The sequence below is a fragment of the Pelodiscus sinensis genome, chromosome 1, assembly GCF_049634645.1.
Source record: "Pelodiscus sinensis isolate JC-2024 chromosome 1, ASM4963464v1, whole genome shotgun sequence".
Lineage (NCBI taxonomy): Eukaryota > Metazoa > Chordata > Testudines > Trionychidae > Pelodiscus > Pelodiscus sinensis.
In genome coordinates this window covers 3,899,858-3,923,227 of record NC_134711.1, presented here as the reverse complement: position 1 = coordinate 3,923,227, position 23,370 = coordinate 3,899,858, and the positions used below count along the sequence as shown (strand labels likewise).

Below are 23,370 nucleotides of genomic sequence, written 5' to 3'. Positions count from 1 at the left end.
GCTACCCGACATAGGAAAATGAAGCGGCGATTTAAATAATTGCCGCTTCATTTAAATTTAAATGGCTGCCGCGCTGTGCCGATCAGCTGTTTGTCGGCACAGCATGGTAGTCTGGACGTGCGGGGGTCGACATCAAAGGCATTTGTCGACCTCCCAGGTAAACCTCATCCCAGGAGGCATACCTGGGAGGTCGACAAATGCCTTCGATGTCGACCCCTGCGCATCCAGACTACCACAGTGTGCCGACAAACAGCTGATCGGCACAGCGCGGCAGCCATTTAAATTTAAATGAAGCAGCGATTATTTAAATCGCCGCTTCATTTTCCTATGTCTGATAGCCTAATCTACATGCCTCTGGCGACAGAGGCATGTGGTCTAGATGTACCCTTGGTGGGGAGAGGAATGGTTTGTCTCGTATTTGCTGTGAACGCGGTTTGCCTTTCTACAGAAGCGGGAAGGGAGAAATGTTGACTTCTTTCTCTTCATGCTCCATGTCACTGTGAAACCAGCTCTAGTGAATGTACACAACTGGCCATCAAATGTGGAGCAACTTTGCGAAGACGTTGGGTTTGATCAAAACAATTGGATTTCTCAGACCATTTTTTGTTAAGTGCCTTTTTTAGTAGCTTTCCCAAATAACTTCCCCCTCCAGTATCTTAACTCCAATATTAGAGTCTGCTTTTCTTTTAAGAGGTTGCAGTAGCGTTAAATACATCCCAGCAGCAAAACCCACAAGACTTACCTGAAGGCTGATGAATCTCTGCAGCTACTGTTTTGTTCCCAGCTCTGCTGCTCACAATCTACCCAATCGCGCTCGTGTTGGAGGACTGCCACAGTTTCCTTTGCAGATTCCCCCACCCCATCAATTTGGGTCCGTATTTCACTATAATTTAGCTTTCTTTCCTGGATTCGGTGGAATAAAGGATGTGGGAGCTTGTCAAATGTAAACATCTTTCAGTGCCTTGTAATTCAAACCCTGCTTGTTTGTTGTGTGATTTTTAATGCTGTTAATTGTGTCGTCTTGGGCCCCTTAAGTGTTGTTTAGCAGGAGGCAGTCAGCCGCAAGGAAAAACTAGATGTCTTCTGAGCCTGCAGGATGGCTGCCGATATCCACACAGAGACCTGCTTAAGACCTCCTGCATTGTTTCTCCTGAAACCTAGCGTCACGGGATGGCCAGTGTGTTGGCCTCTCGGTCTCCAAGGTTTGTTCTAGTCTCATCCGTCTTCAGAGGAGGACCCTATGGCAGAAGGTCTCTGTGCCTGGATGTTTCACTTCACTTTCTGTCCTCTCTCTGGTACTAGTCTGAGCGGCAGCGGCTGAAGCGTCCACCCGCTGGCATTGCTGCATGCCGCTGTCTGACCTGAGCACCAGGTGGAGCCGGATGTCCAGGATCAGTGGACAGACAATCCCATCAGTATCTAGCCGTACAGGTGGCTGTTTGTAGCCCTCCTTCTTAAGATGTCTAGCTGGTGAGCCCTCAGCTCCTGGGCTTGCAGGCCCTGTTCAGAGACCGAGGCTGCAGTACAGGAGAGCTCCCCCAGATGTGTGAAGCTCTTCTCCTAGCTCCACTTCCAGAAAGCACTCCGGAGGACTGACTCGATGCTTCCCTCTCTCTGAGCTGGTCCCTTTGGCCTTATTCTGGTGGCTCCCCTCTGCCCTTGCAAAGATTCCACAGCTGCACCAAGCCTTAGGGTCTCCTGTTGGACCAGGAACATCGTGTAGCACAAGCAAGCGCGGGCTCTTCCTTCCCGTGTCTCCAGTGTGCATTAGCCTGGTGCGCGCGCCCACTCTTCCAGCAATCCCGAAGGTAGCGGTAAAAGGGCTGGAGGGGACCTGTGTGCTCGCACGCGCCTGCTCTACACACGCAGGTCTCTTGTCCACTTGACGGGCTCTGCGTTACGTTGGCCTTCTGAAGGATGCTCGTGATGTGACTTGCCTTGCTCATGCTGTTCCCGGCTCGGGAGGCAACACAAGCTCATCCCTGCCTCTTGCAGTCTTCGTAATGGACTTTCACTCCTGCAGAGTCCTATTGCCGGTCTCTAAGTGCCAGTCAAGGTGGCCGGCCTCCGTGCTGTTTGGTGAGGCTAGGCTAGGTCCCTGTGCACCTTGAAACTTGGGCTCATGTTTGCTTTACCTCTTCTACATTAGCACCTGGAGCTACAGCTAAGCATCCTCCCCTCCCAGTGACTTCCAGGGAAGTTGGATCCTGCTATGAACATCAAGAATCAAGCTCATTTCAGCCTGTCCATCATAGACTGATGGTTTCTCCGCATCACCTGATGCCTCGAAGTGAAGTGAGGCAACAACCATCCTCCACTTGGACACGAGTCTCCTCTGAGCTGCAGAAATTGGAGATCCGTGGTAGGACTGTCCTTTCCTGTGGGCTTTGAAAGGGATTGTAAATAGAAATACTCTGTATGGCTGCTGGGGTTTTGGATCCGAAGGGAAAGGATTATGCCAAGTTACTTAATCTGCCGGATCGAAGATTTGAAGTGTGGCAAAACTAGCTACAGTCTGCAGAGAAACCTTGTTTCCTCGTAATGTTCCAACCACAGTTATTTTACTATTTCAAAACGAGCAGCTTCAGCTACATTTTCTTTTTCCTCTTATTGGTGTTTGTCAGTAGAAAAAACCTCCTTTTCCATGGGCCTGTAACTCAACGGAACAGGGTCTCTTCCCACCTTCCATGCCTCATCTGCAAACTAAGTCTGTAAAGTTTGCCTGCCTGCCTGCACAGTCTTGGAAGTCTTGTACTTTGTAACCACAGATCCATAGTTCTTACCTCTCCAGGGTGCTGTTCCCCTGCACTCACTGTGCTTCAGAATGCTGCCTGAAACAGCTGACTCCATTCTGGGACAATTACAGACTCTCTATTTAGCTGCCAAGCTGAGAGTTCAAGAACTCTCACCCCTTCCCAAAGACTGTTTTGCTCTCTGTTGTGCTTCTGAGGCCATGCTTGTTTGCACCAGGGCTTTCTGGTGCAGCTGGAAGAGATGCATAATAAAATCCGTCATTTTTCTCTGCAGTATGAACTTTGTAACACTAGCAAACCTCTTGGTACCAACCCTGTGAACGTCTGGACCACACACGGGAGTTCTCTAGAGCCTGTAAAAGGGTTAGTGGCTTTGTACTGAGGGTGGAGAAATTCCTGCCACTAAACTCCATATCTCAATAAAAAACAGATCTCAGCTTCCGCTTCCAATTTTCCAGTTTGCTGCTAGTGGGGTATAGAGTGGTTAATTCAATCTCAAGTAGATGTCAGTCAGTTATATTCTTTCTACATGTCAGAGGAGCCAATAACCCACTTAATTGTTTGACTCTGCCATTGCTTAAAGAAACAGGAATGTAAGTGTTGCAGTCTTTCTCCCCTGACCCCAAATGGTGCAGAGGTTCCCCCAGCTAACAGCATGAGTGACGGTTAGCACTCAGCACCTCTGGAAGCAAGCCCCTTCTTGGCTTTTCCTCGAGCAAATAGGAATGAGTAATGGTTGTAGGGTTTGGTCTCCTGTGAGTAACTAAACTAACTCTCCCAAGTGGTGACGGTAGAGTGACCATCTGGTGATTTTCTCATAGCTGTGCTGTGACCCTGACGGGAGGTCTCCTAGGGAAATACCGAGGGGTGCTGTCATGTGGATGGCTCTTCCAGGAGTGGTGTTTGAAACCTGGAGAGTGGCTCTGTTGTTTACAGGTTGACTAGCCGGTACTGCCCTGCTCTAGGCAGCCTGTGCCTCAGCTTTCTGCCCAGAGAAACCCGCCCGGTGACAGCCCTGAAGAGGGTTGGGCAAACACATTCCGCTAGGAGGGGATGGCTATGACAATCCAAACGCTCTTCCCTGCACCACACGCTGCCAGCCAACCGAGGATGCTGGAGGCTCACGCCCACTGCTCCTCTCCCCATGTTTCCACAATGTGCTGGCCATAAATCTGTTGCTATGGAATGTCCTGAGTCCTCAGTGCCCAGCTGCCTCTCCGCGGCGCTTCGTTTATTGCTCCTTTAACATGGTGACTAACTCTTGTGGCTGAAGGGGAACCACCAGCTAATCCGGTTGCCATGATTTTTACCCAATCTTATGCTTTGTAACCCTCTACTGTTGTTTTCCATCCCCACCCTGGTCATCGAAGGCCAGCAGCAGCCAGTGCTAGATGCTGCTAGACCCAAGGGGCATGTTCTCGTGGTGTTTGGAATGGATGCAGAGTCCAGTGTGAAGTTATTCTCGCTCTAGGGATGTGGGGGGTGGGGGTGGAAGTGGGCTGTGTTCATGCAGTTTATTTGGTGCTGAGGAATGAACTGGTGCCCTCTTCCCAGCTGGGGAGCGTGGGGCCAGCCCCTGTGTTAGCCTGGCATTAAGTCAGTGCATCCCAGCCCTGTCCGTGTATTATTTAGTGTGGGAGTCTGCTGTGCATGCAGCTAATGGGTGGTCATTCCTTACTTCCCTCCGTGCTGCAGTATGGAGTCGTGCTGGGTCGGCGGGAGGGCGAAGGGGTGACCAAAAGATGTACTTGCCTGTATTTATAGACCTTGTCAGTGTTTTGCTATTTGTTTTCTTTTTTAAGATCCAATAAAAACACCCCTGTCCCCATCACATGCTTCGTTCCTTAACGTCCCCTGTGCTGCTGGTGTTTGCCATTTCTGTTGGCTCTGTGTCTACCCATGCCATGTTCAGCTCACTTCGCAGCAAGGGGCCCGTCGTGGCTGTGTGTGGGGAGAAGGGGTGGATTCTATACCCATGTCTTCCAAAGATACCGTAAAAGCACTTTTTTAATCCAAGGATCTAAGCACAAAACTCTTAGGAGTAGGGGCAGCGCTGGTTGCAATGTAGGTGTTCGAAGGCAGCTCTGACAGCTGTTTCGCATGCCCCAACGTCTGTCCTCTCACTTTGGTTGAAAACCCGATGATTCTCCCTCCTTGTCTGTCCACACTGGCTCCAACTCTCCTTTTATTAAGCATGCTACGTGCAGCCAGTGTGGATTTAGGAAAGAACGTGGTGGCCCACGAGTGGAAATAATTCTGATTGTTTCAAGTTGCTTCTCGTCTGAACCTCAGCTCTCTGGAGTTGATGCATTCTTGCTCCTGCCTGCTGCATCTGCTACTAAATAGCCTTCCAAACACATCCTGGCGGTTGCATGACTAGCGTTTCTGCTCCCTGGCAACCAGCCCTTTGACTGTGCCTGGGAGGGAGGTGTTGTCCCTGGCTGGCAGAAGAGTAGTCTATCAAGGCAGGCATGGGAGTGGGGTTCTGTCTTAAAGGCCTACGCGTTAGCCCGGCTTGTTTCAGCAAAAGGCTGCCCTTAAAACATCTCCAACTAGAAACTGTTTTGTGAGGAAAGTTTGCTGCTCTGACTCGAAGGCCACTGAGCAGTCATGGGGAGAGACCCGGTCCCTTCCCGTAGCGACTTACACCAGTGCAAAAATGGAGCTGAGCTCTAGAAGCTACGGGGGCAGATACCTTGCTCTCAGAGGCTACGTTTACACTGCAGGCTTCTTGCACAAGAACTGTTTCGTGCAAGAGTGCGTCCACACGTCCACGTGCTTTTGCACAAGAGCGGCCATGGCAGTGTGGATGCTCTCTTGAACAAGAAAGCTCTGATAGTCACTTTAGCCATAAGGATTTCTTGCGCAATAAACCCTTGTTGCCCATCCACACTGCCTTCTTGCACAAGAGGGCTTATTTCTCGCAGGGAGAGGAATCACTTTTGCGCAAGAAGCCCTCTGTTCCAATGTTTTACTGTAAATTTACTTGCACAAGAACGCATGTGCAGTGTAGACATGCTGTAAGTTTTTGCGCAAGAATGGCTGTTCTTGCTCAAGAAGCCTGCAGGGTAGACGTAGCCAGAGCATAGTTCTCAGGGGTTCACAGGCCACTGGGCAAGGCCTGTCCCCCAAGGATCAGTTCTGTTCCATGTCTTCATCAGTGCTTTAAGTAATGACATAGAAAGCACACGTAGGCAAGTGCTTCAGTGCATAGGATTAAAATTCAAAATAATGTGGAGAAACTGGAGCAATGGTCTGAAATAGGATGAAATTCAAGAAGGACAAATGCCAAGCAAGGAACAATCAGTTTCTCACACAGAATGGGAAGTGACTGTCTAGGAAGGAATCCTGCAGAAAGGGATGTAGGGGTCAGAATAGACCACAAGCTAAATTAGAGTCAATGTTTTAAAAAAGGAAACCTCGTTATGGGATTTGTTAGCAGGAGTGTTAAAAGCAAGATGTGAGCTGTAATTCCTCTGTGCTGATTGGGCCTCAACTGGAGTGTTGTGTCCTGTTTTGGATGCCACATTTCAGGAAGGGGGTAGACACATTGGACATAGTCCAGAGAAGAGTAACAATGATTGAAGGTCTGGAAACCACGGCCAATGAAAAATCCCTGTTCTTTCAATCGGGAGAAGTCTGAGCAGGGATGTGATCATTTTCAAGAGCCTAAATCGTTGCTACAAAGGGGGAAAAATTGTTCTCCTGAATTGGTCAATCCGCAATGGGCTTAAATTCTAGGGAAACCAGCTTACCTGTCAGGGTAGTTGTAGAATCTCCATCCTGGGGGCTATTGAAGAGCAGAGTGGATAGACACCCATCAGTCAGGCACAGTCTAGGTCCTGCTGGTGTAATACCGACAGGCAGAACTGAACCGGGTGTGAACCTCTACAGCTGAGGCTAAAGGCCAGCTGGTGCTCAGCTAAGGCTGTAGAGCAGATTCATTCTGTGAGGCGTCTCAGTGCCCCTAGATGGGATAATCTCCCTCAGCCAGTAGGCGGGGGGTGAACCTACATGACTGCATAACAGCCAGTGCAGCCAGCTTGCTCCTGGGGCTCCTTGCTGCTGAACTGCAGCATGCTGGGGAGCAGGGGAACGGTGTCTTACAGCAGCCAATTATTCCAGCCCACCCGGGATGGCAGGAGCCAGCTGGCCCCCAGCAACCAAAGCCCCAGCTCTCAAAGATTCCATCGGTACTGAGCATGCTCTGTGCTAACCAGGCTCCCTTCCTGGAGCCTTGTGGCCTTTCCTGGGCTTGGTGCTACCACCCAGCAGCCTGCAGTAGCAGAGGAAGGAAGCGAGCAAGAAGCCCCAGCAGTAACATGGCTCTTAGAGAGCCCAGCCTTGCACATCAGAGTCAAACTCTTTCCATCCCCTCTTCGTAGCTTGAGCCTGGTCCTGTTCCTGGTGATGAGGGCAAAGGCTACTGGGTGTGGTGGAGGCAAAGCTCTGAGCAAACCTGGCTGGTGACCCATGCACGGGGCATCACATTGAATTTCAGATACTCCAGAGGAACCGCACTGGTAAACTGAACCTTTTATGCATGTCAGGTGCCCAAGAGGAAGAAATAAATTGGAGGTTTGGGCCAAAAGAAACCTGATGAGGTTCAACAAGGACAAGTGCAGAGTCCTGTCCCAAGGGCAGAAGAATCCCAAGCATTGGTACAGGCTGGGGACCGACTGGCTAAGCAGCAGTGTGGCAGAAAAGGAGCTGGGGATTACAGTGGATTAGAAGCTGGATGAGAGTCAATAGGGTGCCCTTGTAGCCAAGCAGGCAAATGGCATATTGAGGTGCATTAGAAGGAGCATTGCTAGCAGAGCTAGAGAAGTGATTATTCCCCTTTATTCAGCACTGGGGTGTGGCCACATCTGGAGTATTGTGTCCAGTTCTGGGTACACCCTCTCCCCCCAGAAAGGATGTAGACAGTTGGAGGGGGTCTAGAAGAGGGTAACAAATGATGATGGGGCTGGAGTACATCACCTACGAGGAGAGGCTGAGGGATTTGGGTTTGTTTAGTCTGCGGAAGTGAAGAGTGAGGGGGGATTTGACAGCAGCCTTCAGCTACCTCAAGGAAGGTTCCAAAGAGGCTGGGGAGAGGCTGTTCTCAGTGGGGGCAGAATGAGGAGCAATGGTCTCAAGTTACAACAGGTTGGATATTAGGAAAAACTATTTCCCTAGGAGGGTGGGGAAGTCCTGGGCTGGGTTCCCTTGGGCGGTGGTGGAATCTCCATCCCTAAGTCCCGGCTTGACCAAGCCCTGGCTGGGATGATTGAGTTGGGGTTGGTCCTGCTTTGGGCAAGGGGCTGGACTTAATGGCCTTCTAAGGTCTCTTCCAGCCCTGGGATTCTAGGATTGTCTATGCGACCGTAGTCCTTAGGCACCTGGGGCCTACATCAACTATGCCCAGTTTGCTTGTCCCCATTTCAGTAAGGGGCCCTGGTGTGGCAAGTCCCAGCTCAGCCTTGTACTGAACACAGACAGCATCATTTTCTTACTGATGCTGCTTCAGCACCCCCCCCCTCCCCCCCAGCAGGGCTTCTGACATTAGCTTCACTTGTGCCCAGGGAGGTTGGCACTAGCCCTCTGCTAAGACACAGACATGAAGATCAGAAGTGTCCAGGTCCCTTAGCTGCAGGCAGCCCCTGTAGAGACACCCCCACAACCTGAGCTTGCGGCACGGCTGCAGTTGCACCTGCAGTACTGGGCATGCCCCTGAACACACAACAGCCACCAACTGGGAGGTGCAGCAGGATGCCAGGGAAAGCACTGTGGAAAGGTGGTGCTGGTGTTCCCTGGGCGTTTGGGCACAGCAGGGGCTGGGTCCGATTCGAGGCAACCACGCCTTGCCGTTGTGGCAGCGTTCTGCAACACGAGAGCACCACGTGAATCCATACTAAGGGAACAGCCTTCGGCATGAACAAGGCCACAGGGAGGGGGCTCTGAAACCCAGTCGTACAGCTGTAGCGCTAGTGCAAGGTACCTAGGCCCAAGCCTTGTTCCTGCAGCTGGGGCCCGACTAATCCCGTCTCTGGAGCAGGGTGTGAAGGGAGGGAGGTTTAGGAAACTGCGTCTCCCCATGCAGCACAGGCTGTTTCTCCCTAGCCTGGCCAGAGGGCTCCAGCAGCCAAGTTTAACTAGAACACCCGACAGCTCTTCTAGACCACAAGGCAAAATGGACTAAACCGAGGCAGAAGCCAGGTGCTGCCTGTTAGCCACCTATGTCCCTCCATCACGCGGTAGCAGAGAGACTAACGTAGCCCAAGGAAAAGGTCTAAGTTTGCTTCTGCAGCCTCCACCAGGGCCACTATATGGGAGCCAGCGGCAGGGCTCAGAACTTGACTTGTCAGTCATTTAGTGGCACAAGGAACCTGATAAGTCAGTTAACTACAATCTGCCTCCCTGCAGAGACCTTTGGTTAGAAGATCAGGCTCATTCCCCCCCAGCAGATAAGGACCACATCAAGGTTGTACAAAACTGCTTTAATCAGAACAGTTGGAAAAACCCACCAACTTCAAGTCAGAGCAAAAGCCACCTGTGCGTGTTTGACCGGCTGGTGGCAAAGGCTGAGGTGTGACACGCAGGGAGCACTCGGTCTTGGGAGGATAGGAGAGGCCTTTTCCCCAGGTCTGTTTCACCACAGCACCTTGGCTTTCCCCGCAGGAAGAGAAGACGGCCTCCTTCAGCGGTCGAAAGCTTCGGCCAGACTTTCCCCCCGTGTGCAATCCAGCAGATTCAGCACTTGGTCACAGCAGGCATCATTCCAGGGTCCTTCTGGGGTTCAGAGTGAGTGGCCAGCCTGACAGCACCCCCTTCCCCAGTGCTGAGCCATTCCCAATTCAATCCCGGCTTTTAACACACAAACTCAAGGAAAACCACGCTCCGGGGCAGGTTCCTCGGCTTCATGCAACAGACGCTTTCACGTGAAAGCCAAACCAGCCAGCATCCGAGACACACTCAACTTTTTGGCAACAGCTGCCCCGGGGTGGGGGGAACCTTCTCCTAAAGTCAACACGCAAGTTCCCATGGCAACAGGCCTCAGCAGCCGGCAGGGGAAGGAGCAAAGAAATACACGGCGATGAGGATGAAGTAGACCATCACCAGCACCGTACCTGGGGCAGTGAGAACAGCCAGTTAGGAGACTGGGAGTCCAGCCCTGGAACAGGGACGGAGAATTGGGACAGAGGAGTTTGCACTGGCTGGAACAGCTGCCCATTTGCTCCGGACGGAATCCGGGAGTTCACACGGACAAGGGAAGGGACCGTTGGGAGCTGGATAAGAGCAGGTCAGGACAATCCCTGCTCCAGAGCGACTGCCTGCGGGGGCCGAGTCACCCACCAGTTACATGAACTCAGCCACTTGACTCCCACAGCAGCAGGGTGAAGTTCCAGGCCCTTTAAACTGCTACACTGCACACTCAGGGCAGCTCTCAGGGCCTGGGGACAAGGCCTGAATCCCTGGCTGCTATGGCCCCGCCCCTTCTGCCCAAGGCTCCGCCCCTTCTGGGAGCACAGAGCCAGCCTCGCCCCCTCCCCCCACCCCCCACCTTGCCCAGGGTCCTGTAGAGCCTGTGGCCTCCCCTGGAGGGTCTGGAACTTCTGGGGAGGAGCATGAAGGAAAGCTGCCCTTCCCCCGGGAGCAGAGAAGACTTTCTAGCCTTAGAGCCACTGACGGATTCACGCACACAGGACACGGTGAGGCCCCTTTGCACGGTCAATCCCTGGCCCGAGCGTGCTCGAGAAGCACGGGAACGTTGTCAGAGGCGGAGGGAGGGGGTTAGAAACCCCCCCCGCCGCCTCCCCGAGGGCCCTTACCTTGGAAGTAGTCACACTTGCCGTCCATGAAGGTGTAGTTCATGAGAACCACACTGAACATGCTGGCGTAGACGTGGAGGTCACTGAAGACGAGTGTGAAGCCGGTCGGCTGTGGGAAGGGAGAGAGCAGCTTTTAGGACCCCGGCACGTCAGCCCTGGCGATCACACACACACACACACACACACACACACACACACGTCAGAACGCTGGTTCCACCCGTTTAGACAGGCCCCGTTCCTCACCTGGGGACTCCCTCACCCACCCCACTCTGTCTGAACAACCAAGCGATGCACCAACAGCGCAAAAGGAAACAACTTTCGTCAACGTGCAGGATAAAATTCGTTAGCCTGCCATGTCCCCCATCCCTAGGAGGCAGGGGGAGGCTGGTTCTTGTTGCTCTGGATCACGTGTTAGCAAGACTCACCGATCCGTTGTCAGCTCCGTTTTAAGTATGAGCAGGTAGAGAGACAGCGAGGGCGCTAGTCACTTGTCTGCAGCCTGCCCGCAGCGAGGGGACCAGGGACTAGCTCTGAAAGCCAGACAGGTGGGGGGAGCCGGTCTTGCAACTGCCTGCCCCATTCCTGCTCTCAGGATGGCATAGCCTAGTCACACCTCTTCTCCGGCGCCTTTCACCACCACCGGCAGCATGTTCCTACTTGCATGGCCTTAAGCATGCCGTGGTCACGAACACCTGCAGCCACAGCTGCTTCCCCAAAGCCCGGAGCCCACTGGTGGAGAGGGACAGACGTCGGAGTATCCGGTTACGGCCCCAGTGCCACGACTTACGTAGAAGACGGTGAAGAGCACCAGGATGGGTATCTGAAGCATGCAGACCTGGACAGCGATACAGCTCCCGATCTCAATGCTAGGGAAGAGGAGCAGACACAGCAAGTTAGCCCAAGCTCTAGGCTCCTAACTGCGTTCGAGCTATAGCTCCCTGCAAGGGGCAGAGGTCAGACCCCCTTCTAGAGCACTATCCAGACAATAGCCCCGGGTACTTCCCAGCCGGTTTCTTCAAACAGCGCAAGAGTAAAGATTCGTGCTGACGCGCGACCTCAAAGTCCCTGATCGCTGAAGCGTTCCAGAGCTCCAGCATGGGCTAGGAGGCCCCATTTATGGTTTGGGGCTCTTCTCCCACACACAGGGGGACCCATCATAAGTTGGAGAGGGTCCAGCTGTCAGGGAGGGGCAGTGCCGTGCACTCAAGACGGTGGAGATGGAGCAGATATCTTCTCCTTGTGAAATCATATTTGGGATCAGTTTCTAGCAAGAAGCAATGGGACAAGGACAAGCAACAAGGGGCTTAAATTGCAGCAAGGGAGATTTAGGTTGGACATTAGGAAAAAACTTTCTACCAGGTGGTGAAAGTGGAATAAGTTGCCTGGGGAAGTTGTGGAATCTCCATCTTTGGAGATATTGAAGAGCGAGTTAGTCAGGGATGATCTAGACCAGCATGTCTTAAAGTATTAAAGTTCCGCAGCACGCCGGTGTGCCACGAGGCAGTTGGAGGTGTGCCGTGGAGAACAGAGTTTAAAATGGCCACCCTTAAAAGGGCATTGCCCTTTTCTCCTGATAAAAGGGCAAACTGTTCGGTCTTTTTTGCTTAACTTCTATTCCCTGTCCATTTTTGTTGCTTTGTCTTGCTCAACAACTTTTCCCAGTCTCTTTTTTGGGAGGGAGGGGGGTCCACAACTTTCCCCCTGGGAATGGCCGCCTTTAAAGGGGTAAGCCTTTCTTTTTGTTCAACAAAAAATCCTTGGTGATCCCCATAAAAAAAAAGTTGTTTGGTGTTTCGCGATCTTGAAAAGTTTAACACACATTGATCTAGACGGTGCTTGGTCCCGCCGTGAGGGCAGGGGGCTGGACTCGACGACCTCTCAAAGTCCCTCCCAGTTCTAGTGTTCTGTGATTCTATGGGCTCCAGGCCAGGTAACTCCTGCGCTAGCTATGGATCCTGGCATGCCCAGCGCCACCTTCCCACCAAAGTCCATGAGAGCTGCAGTGCACCAAGCAGTTTCCCGGGATCGGGGGCACACCCAGCAGCTCCTTGCAGCCTGGCCCATGTCAGGGTGTCTCCAGCAGCAGGGAGTGGGGATGTGGAACCCTTAACTCTGGAGTTTAGACGGGCTGGCTTAGACATTTAAGGCTCTAGGAAGACTGGATCTTCCATGCTTCCATAACCAGAGCCAGGGAGCAGACGGCTCTTCCCTTCCCCCTACATCCCACCCCTGGGAGCCAAGACCTCAATTACAGCCAGCAGTGGATTTCCACCAACCCCTCCGGAGAGCCTGCAGATGATTTCCAACATTGCAACTCTGCTGGGTGCATCTCTGGATGGGAGCCCTTCCTCCTAGAGCAGGGGTGGGCAAGAGGCATCCTGCTGCCCAGGTGCCGCTCGACAGGGTTCATTTGCAGCTCCCGGGCTGGGCCACGGCTCCCCGCAGCTCCCACTGGCTGGGAACAGCGAATTGCCGACACTGGGAGCTGCAGGTGAGTCTGGCAGCCCGTCAGGGGCTAACCCTGGCAAACAGCATGTGGCCTGCAGGCTGCTTACTGACCACCCACCTTGCAGGGTTCCCGGGTGCGCCTGGAACTCTAGCTCACGTACCAGCCGCATCTCAGAGCTTTAAAGGAGGTTTCCTACTGGGCAACGTGGAGACGACCCGGCGTCCGTTCACGCTGCTCCTGGAAGCCCTGGGCAAACCCCAGCCTCTGGCCACGCGCAAGCACCCGCAGAGGCCCTGCCAGGGCTGGGGAACTCACCTCAAGCTCAGGTTGTTCTGCAGGGCAAACTGGATCCCGTTGACGAGCTCGGGCAGCTCGGGCACCATGGCCAGCACCGTCACCCCGATGAAATACTGGCAAGGAGAGAGAGTCAGCGCAGGGCCAGCGAACTGCTCTGCCCCCTCCGCGGCCACGCCAGGCCTGCGCTGTACGGCAGCGGGCTCCCAGCTCGGGGCGTCTGCTCCTTGGGAAGAAAAGCAGCTGGCCTAGGGCAGCCTCAGTCAGTCAGTGGTGGGCAGTCGAGGCCAGCAAGACGGTCGCAACCAAGACGGTCTCCCGAGATGGGGGAGTTTTGCTCCCTGCACTTGGTACCTAGAACTTGCAGGGGGCAGGCCAACTGTACCGCAGCAGTGGTTTGACTGGCTACAGAGGGAGCACCCGGCTTGCAGCCCGCCCCTCACTTGACATGCCCCGGCTTTACGTGGGGGTCACGGCAGTAATACGGGTTGGGAACAGCCTATACAGATGGAGACTTGCAGCATCTGGCAACCCTGCAGGGGAGCAACTGTGCAAAAGGGCTCGTGGGCCACACACAGAACCCTGGTGGGGAGCAGGGCGCCCACCGCTGCTCTAGATCAGTGTGTCTCAACTGTTCCTGCGCATCCAGAAATATAATTTATGCCATCATGTGCCGGAAGTGTCCGTCTGCTATGTACATTGGACAAACGTCTCAGACACTTCGCCAAAGGATTAATGCCCACAAAACAGATATCAGACAAGATCACAAAGAGAAAACAGTTTCTTGCCATTTCAACCAGAAAGGACACTCTCTAAATGACAACCACCTGCATTCTGCTACAAAGACCTTTTACATCTGCACTTGAAAGGGAATCCTCTGAACTGTCATTCATGTTAAAATTCGACACTCTCCGAGAAGGACTGAACAAACACTTGAACTATCTTACCCATTACCAAGATAGCTTCCCCAATTATCACCTCTAATACCATTAGCTCACAGACATTCCACTCTCCCCACCTCTAATATCAATTCACAGACACTTACCTTCCTTCCTCCCCCCCCCCCGTTCTGAAATGTGATTTGTCCTTTTCTTATGTGTTCATTTTTTTAATTGTATCCTTTGGTATATATGGTTGTGACTATTTTCTTCCACTATTTGATCTGAGGAAGTGGGTCTGGCCCACGAAAGCTCATCATCTAATAAACCATCTTGTTAGTCTTTAAAGTGCTACATTGTCCTGCATTTTGCTTCAGCTACACCAGACTAACACGGCTACATTTCTATCACTACTCCCTTTAAAAAAGTGTCTAAGTACGCCCAGCACCTACCGTTTTCAGACCATTTTTCTTTTTCTACCATTGCAACACATTTGTTTAAACAACTTAATCGTAGCTGGATGGGCGATGAAATTTTTGGGTGTAAAAAGTACAAAAATAGTAAAAGCGCCATAAAAATGTAAAACATTCAGTTCTTCACTTTTCAGTTGTGTTGACGTACCTCCCAGACTTCTCTCGAGTACCCGAGGCTACTCGTACCACTGGTTAAGAAACACTGCCCTAGATCCAGCGCCCAGGCAGGGGGCTGAGAGGTTCTCCAGGGGGTCTATGGGTGCGCCCCCAGGGCCAGCGCGCCCTGCAGGAACACATGCACCTGGAGGAGATGCGGCGTGACCGGTGACAGGCGCAAGCGCACAGACGGCATCTCCCCCTCCCATGGGGCTGGGCAGGCACTCTGGTACCAAGGAGCATTCACGGAAGATGGGTCCGTCCATGAGGGTCGGGGACGCAACCCCCCAGCTGCGAGTGTTCTACAGCCCGTGGTTCTCAGCCTTCCCAGACCACTGTAGCCACTCCATCAGGGGAGCTTCGAGTGCCCCCTGGTGTGGGGCCCAGGAAACTGCCCTGCTTCCCCCCCCCCCCCCCACCCCAAAACAGGTCCTGTGAGCTTCCTGGGCCTTGCAACCCCCAGGGTGAGAAATGCTGACCTGGAGGAGCTGGCGTACCCCCGAGAAAGCCTCCGCCTACCCCACACGGTCCCCTGGCCGAGGGCCCCGGCAGCCAGAGGCGTGGGATGCCAAGCCAGGGATCACTCGCTCATGGCCCGCTCCGTTCACCCTCTCTGAAGCGCCTGGCACTGACCACGGCGGGCAACAGGAGGCTGGGCTAGAGGGACCAACGGCTCGACCCAGCCTGGCCACTCATGGGAGGAGCCAGCCCTCCCTAGTCCAGCACGTTAGCGGTACCAGGCCCACTCAAACCCAGCCGGGTCACTAAATGGTGCCAACTCCCCCGGACCCAGCCAGAGGCTTCCCCCCCCGGACGTTCGGGTCAGTGGCCCCCGGCTCTGGGTTTAGACCCACTCCCCTGTATTCCAAGCCAGGCTCCCTACAGGCAGACGGCTCCTCACCTGCGAGACGGTGGAGTTGGAGAGGATGGGGCTGATGTGCTCCGTGGCCAGGTCCGCGCAGGCCGACATGCACAGGGTGGAGAGCAGGAGGATGAGCAGGGCTCTGCAGCGGGACCAGTGGACCACGGCGCTGTGGTGGTGACCGGGCACTGTGCAAAGCAAGGAGGTGCGTGAGCAGAGCCGGCCCCGGCCCACGAGGGAGTCCCACGTCGACTCAGCCCCACCCGAGAGCTGCAGCCTAGGGTCCCGCTCAGCCGCCCGGTTACCCCCGGGAAGGGGAGACGCTACCCGAGCTTCGGGTGGAGCCAGCTTTGCCCCCCAGGAGCCTCGCTCTGCCCCCGAGTCTGGGGGTTTGGAGCCTGTGCATGGGCAGGTTCAGTTACCGTTCCCTGCCCCGGATTGGGGACTTGAATGTCAGTTCACCTGTGGGGCTCAATAGCGCCGACCGGGAGAGCACCCCGTCTCCCCTGGGTGCCCCCCTTGCGGCAGGAGGGGGCTGTTTTACTCCTACAGCGCCGGCGGTGCATTCGCAGCACCCCAGGGCAGGTCCCAGCCCCGCCACGTGCACAGAGCCAGCGGCACTGCCAGGAGTAGGCCCCGGGAGTCCTGGCTCCCAATGCCCCGCCCTGGGCAGCGGAGAGCCCAGCATCCACCCGCCAACGCTCTGAGCTGGACCCAGGGGAGCCCAGCTCCCGGGCCGGCCGCGGCGGGGACTCACTGTGGCAGTCGCTGATGTGGATGTCGTAGATGTGCGAGTGAGTCTTCAGGGTGAACAGGAGGCCGATGATGTAGGCGGCAGGGAGCAGGAGGGACACGGTGTACACCAGGGGCCTGCAACACACCAGACCTGCTGGGGCCGGACGCAGAAACCCTGCTGCCCCCCAGCCACTCCCGGGAAGTCTCCTCTGGCCTTTCCCCAAGGGGGCCCTGGGGCGGGGGTGGGGGGGGGGGGGAGAAGGGGTAGGCTTCTCCTCTAGCCCCCCCTCCACTCCAGGATCCCTGCACTCAGAGCTTGCTGGAGAAAGCCCCGATCAGCACAAGCGCCCCACGCAGGAGTGTGCAGAACAAGCAGACGCTGGCAGCAGAGCCAGGCTGCGGGGAGGGAGCCCAAGGAAGAATTAACCCTCCTCCCCGCTCAGGGAGGCTGCCTTGCCAGGACAGTCCCGTCTCCACGCTGCGTCCTGGCGCCCTGCGCTAGCAGGAAGGAGCGGCAGAGAGCGATGGGTCCTGTCGTGCCTGAGGCCGGCGGGACGTAGGGGCGGGGGTTCAGCTGAGACCAGCACTTGTTCTCCAGACAAGTCCACACTCCCCACCCGGAGACCAACAATAGGCCCATTTCACAGGTAATAAGACAGAGGCCACCTGGCTAAGCCAGTGGCAGAGCCCAGATCAGCACCTGCTCTCCTAGAGCGGGCCGGCGCAGAGCTCTGGCGAGCCTGGCACAGAGAGGAGAATGGAAGCAAGGCAGCTCGCAGGGGTCTGAGCACTGCAGCCTGGCAGAGCCAGACTGGTGCCTGGATGGGGACTAGTGAGCGGGAGGCGGACAAGGAAGCTCCGTGCTGTGGCACAGGTCGAAGTCGACGGCGTCCCCTCACAGCGGGGCTCCTCCCTGCTCCCAGTAGCGGGGAGGGCTGATCCACTGCATCTGCGTGCCGGGACAGCCGGGCAGGCACTTACTGGACGTGTTTGTAGAAGAGGGTGCCGTTGTGCTCCATCTACAAAACAAGAGCCACAGGAGGGTTGGTTAGTGCCGGAGATCCACCGGCCTAAGCGCCACATCCTCAGTGCAGGATGGCTGGCGAATGACGAGGATGCACGGCAGCCCTGATCTCCACCCTCACCCCCAACAGCTGCTGGGGAGCAGCCGTTTGTCAGACGGGAGCAGAGCCCCAAATCCGTGACGGTTACTTGCTGTAACGGGAGATGGAGTGACTCTGCACGCACTGCGGAAACTAACCGGGGCACGGGGGGGGGTGGAGGACACCCCTTGAGGGCTAGAGACCGAGGCTCTTCCCTGCATCCAGAGCGCAGTGCAGGCTGAACGGGGGCGGGGGGCCTGAAATCCAGGCCCCGTTGCAGAGTGAAGGAAGCAGCCAGTTCTCTGAGCATCTGGTCCCACTGAAGCAGATACTGGAACTCTGCTAGCGCGTAACACTCAGCACCCCCGGGAAGAAACGTGGCCCTGGTCGGACACACCACACTCCTCGGAGGCGTTCCTGGGCCCCGCACGCGTGGCAGAGCATGGAGAGCCCCGCCACCAGGCCTGCGCGAGAGCCAAGACGCAGAGCGAGGTCCCAGCGTCCCACCCACCAGGTCGAAGTGGCAGTTCTGGCAGAGGTAGTGGCCAGCCAGACTGTGGGTGATGTTCTGGCACTCGCCGCAGACCAGCCGCCCGTAGACTTTGGAGAACAGCGTCGGCGCGAAGACACCTGGCAGGAGAGAGGCAGGGAGTGAGGCACAGAGCCGGGGTGGGGGGGGTTCCGCGCCGCCTTGGGCCAACGCAGGTGACGAGACAAGGGCAATAGCACAGGACCGAGACAAGCTGGGGGGAAAAAAATCCACATTCTGGCCTGATCCAACTGAGCTGCAGAGCAGAGACCCACTGAAGTGCGGCAGGCAAATACATGCAGATCCGCCCCCACAGCCGCCGCCTAAGAGCAATTCCCACCTAGCCCCCTCCAGCTGATAACCAGACCCGGGAGACCAGCTGCTGGGGAACAGCTTCCCTTTCACAGGCACTTCCCAACCCACCCGGGAGCCCAAGGACACAGGGCCAGGGGCCATAGAGAGGCCTGAAGATGGGAGAGCCAGCAGCAGGCAAACTCCGCAGGAGAGTGGGTGCTGCCCCCCCGCCCAGGCTGGCCAGAAACACCCCCTTTCCTCCGTCCTGTACCTGCAGCTCCAGCGCTGGGCCAGTTCCTCGCTTACCTCCCACGGATAAGAAGAGCAGGGCGGAGCTGACACCAGCCGATCTGCTGTTAAACCTCTGCTCCTGGTGGCGGATGCCGCCGATCACCATGCACAAGCCCTAGAAAGGCACAGAGGAAGCGCGTGCATCACCCTCCCAGGTGGTGTGCTGTCTGCACGGCAGCCCGGCTAGCTAGGGGACTCCCCCCCCCACGGCCCTGCAGGCCACTCAGTCGTGCAACCCATGCGTGTGAGCAGCAGCGGCCGCTTCCAAGAGGAAAGGTCGGACCAAGTTCGAAGGGGCCACGACCCGAAGCTGCCTGCTCCCAGGGACCGTGTCGACGGCCGAGCCTGGAGCACCGCCCCGGGCCACGCGCCTCCGGCCAGACTCACTGGTATGAAGAGGACGCAGCCCAACAGGGTTCCCGTCAAGGCCGACTTCACGATCTCCTCGTAACACTTGTTCCCCTCCCGGGAGCCTTTGATCAGCGCCGTGATGTAGAAGGTCAGCTCGATGATGGAGCCGAAGGAGGCGTTCACCACCGCCCCCACCGCGAAGTTGCTCTGAGCTGAAATACTAAGGCACACGGGGGTTAGTTTGCGCAGGGAGATCGGGGACAGCACCAGGGTGGAGCCAGCAGGAATAGGAGAATTCCTGAGACAGGCTCAATCTTCTACACTGGAGCCATTCGGCTCCAGCCCTCAAAAGGGTCTCTCCTAGGGCAACCAGGATGGCGCGGTGCTCTCCAGATCTTTGCACGGCACTCAGCCCAGAGGGGGAAACCCATGAGCTGGCCAAGAGCTGCCGGACGCGGGCGAGGTCTCTGGGACTCCCCGCGCTGCCACTGAGGGCCCTGCGCTATCAGAGGCGCTGCCTCACCTGCAGCAGACTGAGGGTCCTTCCCTTCTAGCGCTGCCTGCAGGGCTATTGCGGGAGCAGGGGCACATTCGGGTCGAGGGGCCCTGGGCCAGAACAAAATGGGGGGGGGGGGGGGGGGAGCTCCTTCTGCCCAGTCCACCCCACCTTGCACTCCAGCTGGGCTGTGGGGCGAGCTCCCGGTGCGTCCTGGCTGGAGCGCTGACTAGGAGGGGGACAGAGCCAGGTACGCCCTCTGTATCCTGACCCCCCTCTGCAGCAGGAGCACCAGGCAGAACAGGTCTGGGTGCAGGGGGCCTCTTTTGCCAGGGCCCCCAGACTGGCCTGGCCTCTGGGCACGGGCCTTGCTGGCCAGGGGCTAATCCACCACCGCACAGGAGGGCTGCACAGTCCAGGAGGCGGCAGGGCCTGGCTAGCGCGCGAGGCGCCAGCGACACTCCGGAGTCCAAGAATCCCATGAGGCGTTCGTGCTGCAGCTGGCAGGAGCCGGCTGCCTGCCACAGGGACACTCTGCCCAAGCAGCGGCTGGACGCCTCCCGGCAAGGATGGCAAGGAGGGGGTGGGGGGGGGGGGGGAGCCCATGCCAGGCTGTGCCGTTTGCTGGTGAGAGGTTGCGATGCGGGTTCCGACCTGGGAGGGACGTTAACAGCCGGGATTGCCTGGCCCCTGTGGGACGTGGGGGAAGGCGCCGGCTCACCTGGCGATGGCCATGCCGATGTAGTAGGAGAGGGGCATGATGGAGAGCAGCGAGAGGGTGAACTTCACCAGGGAGCTGGTGAGACGGTTGTGGCTGTCGACGTAGCCCAGCACCAGCGTCACAATGACGAGCGGCAGCAGATCTGCGTGGCGGCAGGTTAAGGGGCCTTCCAGGCAGGCGTGTGGCACCTGGCCCCAGGACCAGAGCGCCTGGGAGGTGGGCGTGCTTAGCTGCCACGCCTCCAGAGGCAGAGCTGCAAAGGTTCACCATCCAGGGAGCAAGCCCATCTCCCAGTCTTGCTCCTCGGCCGCAAGGCCCACCTCCCGTTTTGCCTACTCCCTGGCCAGTCCCCCTGCTAGAGCGCACAAGCCCCCGGAGCACACAGTACGACGCTCACACTCCAGCCAGGCTCAGTCCCTCCCTCCCTGGCCCTGCCTTCGCCTGCTGCTCAACACGCACCAGGAGTGGAGAGCTTGCAGGGCAGAGGCTGCCCTCACAGCTCTGGGGGGGGGGGGGGGGGAGGATCCCCATCGGGCCTCGGTTCCTCCATATCCCCGGCCTGCCCATCGCGTTGCCCGGCGACGCCGCGCGCCCGCCCGAAGGATACTGACAGCGAAGACGTTGATCCCGTCCACCGCGTATTTGTAGTAATAGGCATTGACGGCGTGGTAGCAGCACAGGATGACTTCAGCCTCCAGCGGCACCTCTGTCTGAAGGGAGAGAGGCCAGGCTTTAGGCTTGCCGCCAACCGGACGCCAGCCTGGCTATTCCAGGCAGGGCCGGGCCTGGCATCATTTCCCCGGCTTCCTCGTGGCCCTGCGGCTCTCCCGAAGGAGGGGAGGGTGTTCGGACAAGGGGAAACGCTGATGGAGTCACTGGGCTTGGACACTCCCCTCTGCCCTTCTCTGGGGATGGAGGGTCCTTTAAAGAGGGTCTTAGGGCAGGTTTGTCTGGAGGTCTAGGCTAGTCGCTTTGGATCGGCCCGGCCTGCTCTGCAGCCAGGAAGGAGACGGACGAGGAGAGCCCCCATTCCGTCCTCCCGGTCCAGCTGCCCCCGCCGGTCACGGGTGGGAAAGGTTACGGGCCGCTCCCTCTAGACGCCGCCCTCCGCCGCCTCCCCAGGGGCAGGGCCCCAGCACCAACCTTCCTCATCCGCTGGACGTGCACGTGCTCCGGGGGCAGGAGCAGGACGGTGGTGAGGGTGCGGGCGTTCATCTTGGCAATGGGGATGATGAACACCAAGAGCCAGGCGACGAAGCAGACCAGGCTGTGGGCGAGCGCGAGGACCGGGTAGCCCAGCAGGAGCCAGAGGTAAGTGTTCACACGCCGCTGAAGGGGGAGGAAGAGCAAAGCGGGGGCTGCGTGAGCAGCCACGGAGACGCTTCCAGACCATGGAAGCTCAGACCACGACCCCCAGGCCTCAGTTACAGGGACCGTACGCTTGGAGGACACCTACGGGGGCCCTGTGGATCCCTCCTCTGGCCCAGGGACGCAGAAACCAGACAGGTGTCCCTGCTGGTGCTGTCCCACGCCGAGAGGGACGGCTATAGACCCAGCTGTGAGCCAAGCCACAGCTGATCCAGCACAGGAGGTTCCCCCTCCTCGGGGGTCACTAGCCCTCGGCAGGGCCCTACTGTTTTAGGCAAAGTTGAATAGATTTTCATGGGTGCTAAAAGTTTTTTAAAATCAGAAGGAAAAAAATGAAATTAAAACATTTTTGTGGGCCCCAGGCACTGTGCCTACTGGATTAGTCGGCCCTGAGCGGCACTAGGTACCTGCGCGGGGGCAGTGCCAACAAGAGGAAGGGGAAGGCAGCGCCCACTGGCCCCTCTGCGGAGGGGAGTCCGACGCAGACCCCTCATGGGCGGGAGCCGGGGAGGTGCCTCAACGTTCAGTCCCAGCGGAGCTGGCTGGGGCCAGGCGGTCGTAGCCCATCCCCTGCCTCCCGGGGAAGGGGCCTTACCCAGTGCGTGGCCTCAGCGCGGCTGCCAGGGGCCGGCGGGGCGCCGGGGCCCGTCTCGTGGTGGATGAGCAGCGGGGTGCTCTCCTTCGCCTCGTTCACCTCCGAGATGACCTCACACTTGCTGAACTTGATGCTGCACTTCCGAGAGCAGCCTCTGGTCTGGGAGAGGGGAGAGCACGTCTGAGGGGCAGAGTCGGGAGGACATCGGAGGACTCCTCCCCCGCCCCCGCCAGGCCGAGACTCAGCCAGGAGAGTAGTTTACTTCCACAGAGGCTGGTGCTGCCTCGCTGCAGGGCCAAGGCCAACGTGGCCCCTCTGGCTTTGCACCAACCATTTTACACTAGCCCTCGGCAGCTCTAGGCTGGCTCAGGGCCTGGTGCTACAGCAGAGGCCTGCACCTTCTGCTGGGGAGCAGGGGACCCCGCGATCATTGCTACCATGGTAACCGCCGCCCTGAGCTGCATTAGGTACGGATGCGGGATCTTTCCCATCACTGGCTCCTTTTCCGGCCGGATGCATGGGGCAAGCCAGCCAGCTCCCTCCCCCCCACCGCTAGAGGGATGGGGCAGGGAAGAGGCCATGCTCATGCAGTTGGTGCGCCAGTTGGCTGGGGGGCGCCCCCGTCCAGAGCTGGGCACGGACCCTGCCACAGCGCCCGCCGAGACGAAGCAGGCGGCCCGTTTTCCACCCCGCCATGCCCCACTACCTTCTGAATCACTTTGCCAAACGGCCAGAGGAAATACCCAGCGAGGTTCCAGCACAGCTTCCCTGCGGGCAGAAGAGAAACGTCACCTGCCGGGCTCGAACCGGGCTCCTTGGGATAATTCCCTCAGAATCCTTTGGCTCTCTGCTCAGGAGACAGACTCCCTCCCGCCCAGGGAACCCCATGGCCCCCCAGCAGCCTTTAGGTCAGCGGTTCTACCTACCGAGAAGGGAGGGGGAGACGAGGCAGCCAATGGAAATGAAGAATTACCCAAGACGACCTTCCTGTCTATAACCTCCCATGTTGCACTAAACGGCCTGGTCCTTGTGGCAGGACCCTGCCTGCTTCTCACACATTTCTGGGGCCTTTGAGGAAAGCAAATCAAGTCCCAGCGGAGGGCAGCCCCTGGTCAAGTTCTCCTGCCCGGCAGGGAGGAAACGCCCTTTTACAGCGGGGAAGAAGAGCAGCGTCCAGCAATTTAGCTTCACCCCCCACGATGAGCCTGGTC

General features: G+C 57.1%; 1 protein-coding gene and 1 long non-coding RNA gene across 3 annotated transcripts in view; one reads left to right on the top strand and one right to left on the bottom strand.

Moving 5' to 3' along the window:
• Positions 1-303: 303 nt before the first annotated feature.
• On the top strand, positions 304-4,582 carry LOC142828035 (uncharacterized). Its single transcript, XR_012902953.1, has 2 exons — positions 304-1,202; positions 1,303-4,582. It is a non-coding gene; the product is annotated as an uncharacterized LOC142828035 (long non-coding RNA).
• Positions 4,583-9,217: 4,635 nt separating this feature from the next.
• Positions 9,218-23,370, bottom strand: part of LOC102448560 (uncharacterized) — a 35,805-nt gene continuing 21,652 nt past the window's right edge. For both annotated transcript variants that reach the window (XM_075925316.1, XM_075925321.1), the window contains exons 6-20: positions 22,866-22,927; positions 22,160-22,318; positions 21,340-21,525; positions 20,804-20,906; positions 20,197-20,338; positions 19,016-19,199; positions 18,644-18,743; positions 18,026-18,144; positions 17,393-17,430; positions 16,434-16,546; positions 15,716-15,864; positions 13,329-13,423; positions 11,352-11,430; positions 10,565-10,673; positions 9,218-9,862 (exon numbers count right to left, since the gene is read on the bottom strand). In XM_075925316.1, coding sequence (XP_075781431.1) covers positions 9,789-9,862; positions 10,565-10,673; positions 11,352-11,430; positions 13,329-13,423; positions 15,716-15,864; positions 16,434-16,546; positions 17,393-17,430; positions 18,026-18,144; positions 18,644-18,743; positions 19,016-19,199; positions 20,197-20,338; positions 20,804-20,906; positions 21,340-21,525; positions 22,160-22,318; positions 22,866-22,927 — 1,712 coding nt within the window. In that variant the 3' untranslated portion in view covers positions 9,218-9,788. The remainder of the gene's footprint in view (positions 9,863-10,564; positions 10,674-11,351; positions 11,431-13,328; positions 13,424-15,715; positions 15,865-16,433; positions 16,547-17,392; positions 17,431-18,025; positions 18,145-18,643; positions 18,744-19,015; positions 19,200-20,196; positions 20,339-20,803; positions 20,907-21,339; positions 21,526-22,159; positions 22,319-22,865; positions 22,928-23,370) is intronic.